General features: G+C 42.0%; 1 protein-coding gene across 7 annotated transcripts in view; it reads right to left on the bottom strand.

The window, feature by feature from the left end:
* LOC308438750 (transducin-like enhancer protein 1) overlaps positions 1–13,534 on the bottom strand; it is an 85,622-nt gene that overhangs the window by 49,212 nt on the left and 22,876 nt on the right. For 5 of the 7 annotated variants that reach the window (XM_080940214.1, XM_080940217.1, XM_080940215.1 and 2 more), the window contains exons 5-6: positions 6,136–6,198; positions 4,656–4,730 (exon numbers count right to left, since the gene is read on the bottom strand). In XM_080940214.1, coding sequence (XP_080796340.1) covers positions 4,656–4,730; positions 6,136–6,198 — 138 coding nt within the window. Of the gene's footprint in view, positions 1–4,625; positions 4,731–6,135; positions 6,199–13,534 lie in introns of all 7 variants that reach the window. The other 2 variants (XM_080940213.1, XM_080940219.1) reach the window with 1 other exon arrangement.

Raw genomic sequence — 13,534 nt, 5'->3', positions numbered from 1 at the left:
CCAGATAATTACAGAACAGAGAGTCAGAAATAAAATACATAACCATGTAATCACTTTCTTTAAATTAAAAGGGAACTCAGCTCTTATTATCACATTATTTCACTCAAAACCCAATTATCTTCTTTCAGCAAGCAGGAAAATGTAGAGAACATAATGGACGACAGAGCCCACCCACCCCTTGTGAGGTACTTCCAGTATACAGGTGTTGTGAAATGAGCAAGCACAGAAGACATACAGAAGTATGCAAGAGACATGGCTCTTTGCAGCTGTGCAGCTTTATAGCACATAGGCATCCGCAATGATCTTTTGTGATATAATTTGATTGAAAATTTGGAACCCCAATCAGTAGAAATTGAGCAGGTTGAAAGGTGCTTTAGTTCAGTTCCATGTAGAACATGGACTCACCCTCAAGTTCTCTAAATCCCTGTTTCAGGTAACCATTAGCCACCCCGACAATAGACATTCACCATAGTAAGTAGATGGTTTTATATTGGTTTTTAGTAAAAATTCAACTTTAAATAAAAGTTTTAATATTGCTGTAGGCATCAATACACATTTTTATTCAAGAACAAGGCCTCAAATGAGGTTCCCTTTCCCACAGGATTGTTTTCTAACAGTGGTTTTATGTAAAATCAATTGGTCCAGTTGGAGAATCTTTGCACTAAAATGGCCTCCATTTGCTGGAGGGAAACAAAAAGTTTTTTTGATGTAGGGTAAGAGCTATTCCTTCTTAGTGACTATAAGCATATTTGAATAAATTGGGAAATTATGCTGGTTTAGAAGGTGACAGTAATAGGTTCTCCTAAGGTCCACAGATAGCTCACTGGGTTTACAGTATCCGGCATGAGTTTTCTTCTACACAGTAAGCCTGAAGTTCACTTAGGTAGCTCTTAATGGCTGCCAAGCCAGATGTGCCAGTCCTGCTCCCTTGTGCTAGCTCGAAGGGCGGTCACCACTGTTTTCATTTTACAGCTGTGTGACAAGAAGTTGCATCCATGAGTATCAACAATATGACTGCCTAAAATAAGACCTGCACAATGACAACACCAGTTGGCATCTCAACGTACGTGTGGAAATCTCACCAGGCCTCACTCACCCTTGGATGCAGAGATACAAACTGTTAATGGCACTAAAAGTGACAACTCATCTTGTCCAGGAACAAGCTCCTTAGTAGGTTATCTAATCCCAAGTGGTCATCTCTAAACACATACGAGAACCATGGAATGAACTCCATAGGGCGTGAACTGTGTGTGTGTGTGTGTGTGTGTGTGTGTGTGTACGTGCTTGCACATATGTGTGTTAGGATAGGAGATAGAAAAAGAATTAAAGAGGTAATGAATTTGAGAGAGAGAGAGTGGGGATGGAGAAAATCTGTGGAAGAGCAGGAAGGAATGATGTAATATGTGGGGGAAGCGGGGAGTCTGTACTAAAAATACTATTGGCCAGGGAAGTGGTCTAGTTGGTCCAGTGTGGCTTGGCGAGTTTGACCCCCAAACCACATGTAGACAGCAGGAGGATCAATGCACGCACGCACACACACATAAAATAAAATGAAAGCAATATTGTAGTTAATGTTCTGCCAGTCAACAAGTTGCTATCAAAGCTGCTTTTAGCAGGTCAACAAAAGGCAAGATGTACTGGACAAGTACCTTTAATCCTACTACTCAGAAAGCAGAGGCATGTGGAGGCATCTCTGTGAGTTCAACTGGTCTACACAGCCAGTTGCTAGTCAGCCAGAGCTACATTGTAAAATCCTTTCTTAAAATAAAAAAGTAACAAAAATATTTGAGTAATTTAATTTGATTTGAGTAACTTAAGTTTAAAAAAAAAAAAAAAAAAAAACCTCCCTTAAATACTAGTATGCCAGATAAAGGCTGAAGGAAATTAGAAAAAAACTAAAATTCAGAATTTCTCCTAAGTTGGAGAACAGTAACACACTGGTAAGAAATTGGCATCATTCACTCATCAAGGACAGAAAACAGTAGAACCATCCCAGTCCTCCAGTTGAAGAGCACTCAGAGGCCAAGAGCTTGCCAAGAGTTTGACAAGCTGGGGCTCCTTAGCTAAGGTATCTTTAGCTAGGTCAAGAGCCTTGGTAGAACCTTGAAGGGAAGGGAAGGGTTTTGTTCCATTTGCATTTAAAAGGGTATTCTTGGTGATCTTTCACACTTAAAATAGATGTCTAACCCTTTCCTTTTCTTAGCCAGAAAGTCAAGGAAGATGAAGAGCTTGGTCTCTCCTATTGTTCTTCACCCCGACCCATTCTAGAAGAATACTGACAGCTGCTATCAAACAGGCAGCGTTTTCTCTGCACAGCTGCTGAGTGAACAGACTCCCGGTGCTTCCTCCCCTCTGGCCAGACAGCCTGGCACACTGCATGTGCAATGAAGGGGTGTAAAGGTCCACTGAATTGTCAGCCCGATTTTATGCTACTTCGATTTTCTAGGATATGTGCAATTCTTTTCAAGCAAAAATCAAGCATATGCCATAGCAAAGTCAGGGGCTATTTCTGATCATTGCAAACTTTAAAAGAGCCTGTCATATATTAATATACAGACCCCCACCATGTGAATGATTAAAAATCGCATATGCTAAAATGCTGAGCACACCATGATATATTAGCTCTTGGCCCAATTCTCCAACTTCGGTTATTACTGTCAAGCCGATCTTACTTTATAATCTCAACATGTTTTCCTAACTAAAGCTATTAATAAGATTTGTAATTCACCAACCCACTCTGAAATAACCTATTTTTATTTTCTGATTCTATTCAAAATGAGTATTAACTATAAATATCTGTCTGGCTAATACATTTTCCTCCTTTTGCAAGGTACAAAGATTTTCAAGGTCTGGGCAGTGTCTCTGAAAACTCAAAGACCAGTATTTATTCTATTATTGAAAAATTACACATAGCTGGCCATGTGGCTCATGTGTTGGGTACTTTCTTAGTATGTGTGAGGCCACAGGTTCATTCCCCAATACTGTCAAACAAAGAACAGAAAAATTACATGTAAAAATTTAGAGCCTATCAGAAAACAAACATGTCCCACAAAGTTGAACAGGGCCCTTGAGAACTGCTTTGCATATGTTTTCTTTTAATCAAAACAGGCTTTTCTATCCTCATTCATTTGGTTAAAAAAAAATTCCTTGCTACAGCTCCAGCTCCAAGTACAATCTCGATTAGTCTCTTCTAATCAAACAGGGTATGTGCAAAAATGCCAGTGAATATTTGATTTGATCTCTGAAATAAAGCAATTCATTACACAAGGAAAGGGTAGAGGAGACAGCAGACAAATGCAGGCATAATTGTGTTCTTTGTTGAATGTGATTAGAGTCCACTAAGTAACAGTCAAAGATGTGATAGAGGAGGGGAAGACAGAGCCCAGCCCTGGGGGAAGGAGGGAGAATTGTTTATGCAGAGCTAAGCTGTCAAGTGCAATAAAGCGGCTTGAATAAAATCTAAGCTGAAAATCCACTGAAGCTCCCTGTTCACGGAGGAAAAAGCTATTAAAAGGAAATGAAGGTCACCCTCCCAGTTTATTTCACCTAATTGACTGCCAATAGCTTACCACAGGCACCCCAACTGCAGATCTGCAATTGAGAAACGGATGAAAGGAGGGTTTTCAAGCTGGGGCTCATTCTTTAATCCTCCTTGGCTCTTGTGTTTTTCCCATCTCCAGTGGGGATGTAATTTTAAACCCTGATAGATTAACTGGTTCCATTGTCTGTCACAGCACTGGACTGTGGCACTCTCAATCCCTACAGCAGCATGTCTAATTATCATTACAAAGTGTCTGAGGGAACGACAGAGACCAGCAGGGCATCTTCTCACAAGCAATTAACATAAATTGATAAATGAGTGATTTTGGATTCATTCGAGGAACTAGTGTATGAATAAAGAACCCACCTCCATTTTTAGCTCCTTCTTTCCTTTAATCTAAAAGGAGCAGAGCATGTGAGAAAGAACTACCTTGCGTCCTACAGTGGGTAGAGCTGAACTCCAGCAAGGAAGAGACAGAATGCCTGGCTCACTAGATTCCTTAATGCCGACTGACAAGAGAAACCAACTTCACCAGCAAGAAGAGATGGCTAAACTCCAGCGACATGAACCCTGAAGGGCCACAGAGCACTAGGGCAGACAATTAACACTCCTTCCCTGGGAGGGAGTGTTTCGTTGGCAGACCACTTCGAAATTCATGAAAGGGGAACAAGAAAGAGAAGAATCAAACAACCACACAGGTTTCAGTGCCTAGGAAGCAAAAGGCAAGAACTACTTGGGAACAATTCACAGCCCTGCATTGACCTCAGTGTACAGCACTGTACGGAAAAAAGCAAGGAGTGTTTAGAAAGTGATCTACAGCTTCAACCCTACTAGCAGCAGGGGTGGTTTCAAGTCTCTGGATAAGAGTTTATTTCTCCATTTAGGAGAGTTATTTGGCTTCCTCTTCTAGTGTTCCCCTCTCATCTTTCTTGCCCTACAACATCCTCCTCCCTAAACATGTCCACATAACCCGAACCCCCTTTCGCCCTCCCTTATTAATCAGATAAGTCATCTCTAAGTCACACAAGCGTAGCTGTGTGCTATGCCATCAAACCATAAAGAAACGAAAGCTGATGATACACACTGTAGGAGGTAGACCTGGTAGGCCACGTACCCCGATGATGGCATTCAACTCTGCCATGGTCACCTGTTTGGCACGTTCCACAGCCTGGGCCACCTGTTGTTGATGCTTTGAAAACAAGGAGAAAAAAGTGTTAGCAGCAGCTACGAATTTCCCTGTTCATTAGGCAGGTCAGCATGCAAGTGTTATTTGACAGAACATAAAGGACGGACAATGTGCTTCTCTTGATTTCTGAGGGTTCGGGCACCACTGAACTCATGGTGCAGTGATAAATATCAGAGTGGACATCAATAATGGTGTCCTGTCTTTAGATACTACAAAAAAAAAAAAAAAAAAAAAACACAAGACATGGAGAACTGTCCTGGCTTATAGTGATATATTTGGGCACATGACATTTATAATAATTCAAACACCTTTCTGAAAACCTAAGATGGAACCAGTAAGCCCATGATTTCTCGGATTAAAAAATCTAAACGCATCAGCAATATTCTTTTAGAAACTAGAAATTTTCCCAATATTTATCTTAGCGTTTGGTGTTACGCTCCAAGGAGAAAGTTCTGTTTTCAATTTAAAGAATGAAAACTCACCTTGTCCACTCCCCAGCTCTACACATAATTAAAGTATAGCCATAGTTAATTTGAGGGAACCAGTAGAAGCAGGGGTCACTGAGCTGGCAACAAATCAGATAGGAGCTGTCCCACGGCCAACTCCATACTCTAAGCCCCCATGAGCCGGGCCTCCCGCCTGTGAGACGGTGATCTCTACATAGTGAAAACACATTATTCCTCTATCCTCACAAGGTAACACTTTCAAAGCAAAAGTGAAATACAACTGCTCCCATGAAGGACTTCTAAACACCGTAACATAAACTCTAACCAGGAGGCTTATGTTTGTCTATTACTCTGTGAATCAACATGCTATGGATGCTCATCCTGTCCTCACGATGGCTGGCATCTATGTTCTCCACGGGATGAGTCCTGACTATGTGAAGGCCCTGCTTTCATGGAGATCAACCCCAATGCAGTTACCTTCAAGTCAGCTCAAGAAGACAGAAGCGGGTACCTGAATTAGGTCAAGCACACATTCACTACTCAGACACACGCCTAGCCAGCAGTGGGGATACTGAGAAAGGGGCAGACAGTTCCTTGTGAATTTGAGGTCAGCTTAATCTACCCAACGAGTTCTAGGCCATAGGGACACACACACACACACACACACACACACACACACACACACACACACACACACGGTGGGGGGGATTTCTTTATGCTTCTGGTCACATTTCAGTTTTTAAATAATAATAATAATAATAATTTGGGGCTGAGATACTGTCACCCCTCCAGCAGCCTGCCCTTGGATGCCTTAGACAGAATGACAGGGTTGACACACACTTGAGATATAACAGATGTTCTTCACACTTGCTCCCTGAGATAAAATTAACATCTTAAAACTGGCTAATTTGCAAACAGAGAAGCAACATAATTGCACTTTAACAGCTGAGCGTTTTACTTACTTCCTGAGACAGAAATGGGATGACTTGTGCACAAATGGTATTCAATCTCTTGGCGATTTCAGTCTACAAAGACAAAGCCACACAGGTTTAGAACACCTCCCCATCAGTTCAGAAGGTGAAACTTGACTCTTCAAATCTTACTCCCAGAGACAGAAAATTGTTCCTTAAGCCATGTCACCAATAATTACCTGGAAATAAACTGCGGATACCAGAGCTCCCTAGAGAATAGGCCTAAGTGCAAATTTTATTAGTCACTTAAAATATAATGATGGGGCTGGAGAAATGGCTGCTCTCCCTGAGAACCCCAGTTCCACTCCTAGCACCCACATAATGGATCACAAGAAGTTGTGATCATTGCTCCTATGCCCTCTTTTAGCCTCTGTGGGTACCAGGCACACATACAGTGCACAGACACACATACTGGCAAAATATCATACATAATTTTTAATTAAAAATAATAATGAGTATGTGATTCAAAAAATCTATATGGTTTAGATTATACTGTCATTTCAATCTGGAGTTTTAAAGCCCCTAGTACCCTCTCACTGATTCCCCTCAATTTTTACTACAGGACATTTATATACTTACTGCAAGTTCACTCAAAGTGTTATCAGGAACCACACCAAGGCAATCTGCCTTTCAAAGATGTAAAGGACAAAAGCGGAACGAAGGGGTATTGACACAGCCTCCCTTGTTTCTGTTCAGTACACACTGCTGGTGCAAATATGAACCAGTGAAATCACCAAAGAAGTGTGAGGAGCCCTCAAGACACTGAAAATAGACTACTGCAGGAGCCAGCTCTCACCCTTGTGTAAGCCAAGGCACCACATATAATTTCACTGTTCACAACTATGAGGAAGTAGAACCAGTCTAGGAACAGATAGAAGAAAATGTGGCCCATACACACAATTTTATGCAACCATATGATAAATGAAGATAAATGAAATCATGACATTTGCAGGAAAGCATGTGTGTGTGTGTGTGTGTGTGTGTGTGCGCGCGCGCGCGCGCACGCGAGTGCAGTGAGGGATATGGAAAACAGAAGGCTGGTAATAGAATAAGAGGGGTGAGAGAGAGAGAGAGAGAGAGAGAGAGAGAGAGAGAGAGAGAGAGAGAGAGAGAGAGAGAGAGAGGAAGAGAGAGAACACCAAAAGAATGGTGTTTAACAAAACTGCAGGAGGTATCATCTCAGATTTAAAATTATACTGCAGACCAGTCACAATAGTAAGGAAAAGAAACAAGCTGATCAATGAAATAGAATTTAACACCTCGAAATAATGCCAAGGAATACACACTGGAGATAAACGAGTATCCTGACAACTGGTGATGTTCAAATTGGGTAGGTGTGTATAGCAGAAAGACGACATCGCCAACAAGTATCATCCTGTAAAGAACCCAATTCCAAGGGAATGGACGGCCTCAGCATAACACCAGACCCTTAATCTGATAAAAAGAGAAAGCAAGAAATAGGCTTGAAATGCTGTGCGGCCATTAGAACCGATAGTTAGTAAACGGGACTTCATGAATCTGAAAGGCTTCTATACAGTAAAGAATGCCATCAACTGAATAAGGAGACACATAGCCTAAAGAATAAAATTCTTACTAGTTATACAATGGCAGAGGGGTCTGGTATCTAAAATATACAAAAAACTCAACAACGTGAATGTCAGGAAAACAACAGCTTTAAAATGGGGTCTAAAATGAAACAGTTCTCAACAGATGAAACACTAATGGCTAAAAAACATAAAACCTTCAATTTCCTTAGCCATCAGGGAAATGCAAATAGACTACTTTGAGATCCCATCGTACACCAGTCTGAATGACCAAGACTGGGGGGAAAATAAAAACAGCAAATAGTAGTGAAGGAGACGGCCACTGCTCCGCCCAGCTACTGCTCCGCCCGCTACAGAAATCAGGAAGGAGGTTCGTCAGAATGCTGAGAATACATCTGCCTCAAGGTCCACCTATCCTGCTCCAGTACCTGCTCATCCACATTCACTGCTGCTATACTCACAGAAGCCACACTGGAATGAGCCTCGATGTTTATCAAGTCATGAATGGATAATGAGAATGTGATATATTTACACAATGGAATACTATACAGCTCTTGGTAAAAGTGACATTTGTAGGTAAATGGATATTTCCGGTATAAGTTTTAGGTTTATGAATTTAATTCAGAATACTCTCAGGTTAGCTAAAATGGGATCAGGGAGAAACAGAGGAGATCTTCAAAGGAAGAGAAAATAGAATAGTGCCATAAAGGAATAATGGGGAAACTAGAATAGGATTAAATGGGAAGAGAGGTTAAGGCAGGGTAGAAGATGGGATACAGGAGGAATAATTAACACGAAAGGCCCTTTTATAAAGCCACATGGAGACCTGCTACGGTAGAAGCTTCCTAAAATATAGACAGATATAAATGGAATCTAAATGGAGTTATCATACGATAGAGGAAGATTAGCCAACTCGACATTATATGCTACCAGTAAAACTCCCAGTACCAAGAATGGGTTACATCTTTTAAAGTTGGCTACAGGGCTCCCACAGATGTCCCCAAACACTACACACTACTGCACAGGCTACTGGTTCCCTTCCACAACGTAACAGGAATACCCCATCGCTGAAGATACAACATACTTATGTAATCAAACATGGAAAAGAGAAACTGCTGCCCACATAAAAGCAGTCCTACTGAGCGGTAGTGTTCAAAGGTACTATGCACACTCTGGGGGTGAAAAGGAATTATCAATCTCAGCCAACTACAAACGTAGCAGCCTACAGTAGAAAAAGCTGCTTATAAAACAGACCCACGGATACAAGAGCGGCACAGATTTTAACAGGAACAAGTTTGTTGGATACTTTTGGGTCAACTCTGGAAGTTTGAAGTTCCAAAATTTCAAGTTTATATAGGCTTTGGAACTTTGATACTTTTACGTCAACATGCTTTGGAAGAGGAAATCTCAACTGGGAAAACTGCCCCAACCAGACTACGTATGGAAAAGCCTGTGGTGCATTTTCTTGACTTAACGGTTCCTTGTGTGCAGTGTTAACCTTGTGGGCCTTTGTTCCTGAATGCTGTAAGAAGCAGGCTGAACAAAGCCACAAGGAGCAAGCCAGTAAGCAGCATTTCTCTTTGCTGCAGTTCCTGCCCTGTTTGAGTTTCTACCCTGACTTCCCTCAGTATTGGACTACAGCATAGAGCTGTGAGCTGAAATAAACCCTGGTCACGGTGTTTTATGAACAGCAACAGAAACTGAGACTGTAACCAACCACTTTGTACTGTACTGCCTTGCACTGCCTGTTCTGTGAGATGGAACCTAAGCCTGGCACATGAAATGAACATGGAAAAACACGGCTCTTAATGACACACTGCTATATCCATACACTAGAGCGCGAGAAGCATCTTGTAGTGGATAGGAATTAACCCAGGGACCCACAACCCTACAACAATTTGCAGAGTGAGAGAGAGACCTCGGAGCACTCAGCCTCACACGGCATATCTTCATTAAACCCCTCCAGGCTCGGGGATCACTGCAGAAGAGCAGAATGGAGAGAGTCGATTAGCCGAAGTCGGCAGACCATCCCAATAACCTTCCAGACAGAGTAAGAACTCTTGACGGCATGAACGAGACCCAACAAGTTCAAGCCAAACAAGAACCCAGAACAAAGAGAAGCAGCAGTGGGCGGGAAAAAGGTCCCAACCCTGACCAAGAAGACCTTGAACTTCCCCAACTCCCTGATATACAATCACACCCAGTAATCAAACCTAGGGGTTCATGTGTTCAGGTACCACTAGTTTTCTAATAATAGTAGTAACAACAACAACATCTGCTGCTGCTGGGAGAGGAAACCCAGCTTTTCCCAATGGAATGACACGGGGTATATCAACTATACTCCAGGGTGGCCCCATATTCAGATGCAGCCGTTTAACACCAAATGACATCTTGGACTGGTCTTTGTGCTTATTTTGCTGTTACTTTGTCTTTGGAAGAGAGAACGTGGAGTTGGACCGGTAGGAAAACAAGGAAGATTTGAGAGAAGCTGGGCCGGGAAAAAAAAAAAAAAAAAAAAAAAAAAAAAACCAAAATAATCTGTTTGAATTGTTAAGTAAATAAAAATTATAGATTAGAAACTGCTTGGGAAGTTCATTATGCTTATACCAGTTATAATGAGCTAAAATATTTTTCCTGTTAAGTACAGTCTTTACAGAGAATCAACGTTTAAAACAAAACGGTTAAGACTTTAGCATTTATTATCTCAAAAAAATATTAGTAATAACAGAACTCAGTCTAGAGTGTGACGAGTCATGACATGTTGAGGAAAATAAAGCAGAGAAAGTTCATGCTTAGCTAAAACAAACAAACAAAACCTGGAAAGAACAAAGAAAGAGAGCAGAGCAAAAAAGAGTGGGAGAAAGGCAGATTAAGAGAGAAGAGGGAAATAGAATCCTCATCTGTAAAGAAGCCTTTACTATGTTATCATTTTCTATCTGTGCTTAAAGCTGCCATCGATACTAGATCAGGCAACAGAAAGGATCTGGAGGGCGAGACATGTACCTAAATTGACAGGATGCACACATGACGGAGTATGGGAGTTGGAAAAGTTCAAGGTCTTCTACCACATAGTGATTTTAAGGCCAATCCAAGGAATTTAACACTAAGAAGAATGAAGCTAGAAGTAGGGGAAAAGGTCAAGGGAAGAAAGCTACAAAGTGAACAGGCCACACCCGTGAGAATGCAAGAACGCCAAGAACTTTAAGGTACATGTAAGAGTTGTCTTTTGTCTTCCAACTTGCTTCTAGTTTCCTGAGCAGACTAGCTCTTTGGTTTCATGGGATTTGATTTTATACCAACCCAATTCTCCTGCTAACCAATGGAATGGCATTCCAGAGCACATTATAGAAGGAATGCACAGAGAGGGGATTTGTGTAGGGAACAAACCCCATGACCTTGTTTTAGTCAGGGGGGCAAAACCAGAACAGCTGTGCCAGATGCAAAACAGAACTCAGGGAGGCCTGCAGAATTCACTTCTCACTATCACAGTCAAGACTCCCCCACAGAGCACACACACTCCCCCTCACTTGCTTGCCTCTTCGAACTAGCACATGCACACAGCAGAGAAACGCCCAGTGCTAGTACTCACTACTCACCTTCACACATTCTAGCACCATTCTTTCTGTTCATTCTCTTCAAACGCACTTAAAGTTTCCAACTGTAGAAGTGATACACATGGGACTAAAGAGATGTTTCCCTAGTTGAAAACAATGGTTTCTCTGAAGTCTGGGCTTCAGTTTCTAGCACCTAGGTGGTGCCTCACAACTACTTCTATCTGCTGTTCCACAGGACCCTACGCCCTCTTCTGGTCTCTGTGAACACTAGACATGAATGTGTTATAAATTCACAAATGTCAGCAAAACAATCGAACACATAAAGTCATATTTTAAGTAAATATGCACGACTGGAGATAACGCTCTGCAGTGAGGTACTTACTTGCCTGATACACATACAAGCACCTGAGTATGGTAAAACATAAAAGGAGTATCCATAACTCATTTGGAATATGTAACACATGCACCCAGGGAGGGATACATAGATAGACATGCATGACAAAAGGCTAAAATGACATGAAACAGTCACAGGCATGTTTAGCGGCCTTGGGCTACCATCATTCCAGCTACTCCCTTCACCTACAGAAGCAGTTCAGTAGTAGTAAGAGAACATAGTCTAATATTAATAAGTCCCATTTGCCAAGTCCCCAATGTGACCTTAATCCACCTGATCAGGAAACCAGAACTCAATGCAAGTCTTTGCCTCTTCTACCTACAGGTTGCTGAGCTGCAAAGCTCCGTCCCCATGTATGACATCAACAAGTAGTTGGGGGTGAGGAATAGATGAAAGGAACAATGGTGATTCTTAGTCTTCTGCCTAAATGCCAAGGGCTCTGACGAAACCCTTACTGTTGCATGAATTGCCAACAGCACTGTTTTGTGTCCATGTTTCTCTTTTGGTTTAAATGCTGGCAAGGAGGTTACAGCAGGACCTACCTTTGTTAGTATTAAGAGTTTCCCAAACTAGAGGATGAAGAGGTAGTTTGATGACTAAGGATCATCTGCTGCTCTAGGAGACGACATAGGTTTGGTCCCCAGAACACACAGTAGCTCATAACCTACAACTACCATTCCAGAAGACCCTTATCAGCTGCCTCCAGGAATATGTGTGGTATGCATACATAAATGTACGCAGAACTCTTGTCTGATAAAATAAATCTTCAAAAAACATACTTTAAATGTTCCGCCTGCAAAGGGTTTTACTCTCAAAGCTAAAGATGTTTTTGGTACTGTTAGGTTACAGCAGACACCTTAAGGCAGAAACAAATCAGCATCTGGAGGCCATTACCAACTCAAACAACTCTCGACACAGAACTGCGTGCGTTTTATGAGTGTGTGTTATAGGGACATAAAAAGTGAGGGCAGGTATATTCCGGCCGAGGTGAGTGCAGGAAGGGTGTATCCTTAATGTTCCTTATCAGAAGTGAGCTTCGGTGACCAGGTAGGCAGCTAGCATTGCCGCAGTGATCATCCTGCCTCCACCCTCACGGCATGAGACTGCATGGCTGCCGGGATCAAACCTAGTTCCTCGGGTTATACTGCACGTAGCCTTATGACTGACCCATTGGCCTACTCTACTCAAGTCAAAGTTCCCGGAATAAGCAAGCCTCACTCTTTGGAATACCTGCACCCTCCAATATAACAGGAGGCAGGAGTATAATTTACCTTCCAGCACAATCATCCGTGTTCCTTATACATGTTTACTCCCCTTATGGGTTTAATCTTATAAAGTCTCGTAACTAAAAAGTTTAGATTCATACTCAGCAAACCAGTAGCAGACATCCTGAAGATCCAACTGCCAGAGCATAAGTGTCCTGTCTGAGTAAAAGCAATAGGACTGCTCTATTTCAGGGCTCCAACAAAGTACAGTGAACTAACTCGTATGTTACAGGTATTCTATTCCAAAGTGCTGTACCAACCCAAGATGGCTTCTAACACCCCTAGAGTCTACTCAGAAGGTAACTGTGGTAGTTTGAATATGTATGGCCGCTACAGATTCATATGTCTGAATACTTGTGCATGAAGAACGGCATTTTGGGGGGGGTAGCCTTATTGGAAGAGGTGTGACCTTGTCAGAAAAAGAGTGTCACTGTGGAGGCAGGGCTTGCAGGTGCGAAATGCTGGAACACAACTAGGGTCTTCCTGGCTGCCTTCAGATCAAGATGGTAGAACTCTTAGCTACACTTTCCACATCATATCTGCCACATTCCTTTATAAGGGATGCCATCGTCACGGAGTCTCCTCACGGCAATAAAACCCTAACAGTGCCTTTGCTTACAACAAGCTAAGCAC

Source organism: Micromys minutus, assembly GCF_963924665.1.
Source record: "Micromys minutus genome assembly, chromosome: 28".
NCBI classification, from domain to species: domain Eukaryota; kingdom Metazoa; phylum Chordata; class Mammalia; order Rodentia; family Muridae; genus Micromys; species Micromys minutus.
The sequence above is the reverse complement of the archived record's forward strand: the minus strand, read 5'-3'. Positions and strand labels throughout refer to the sequence as shown.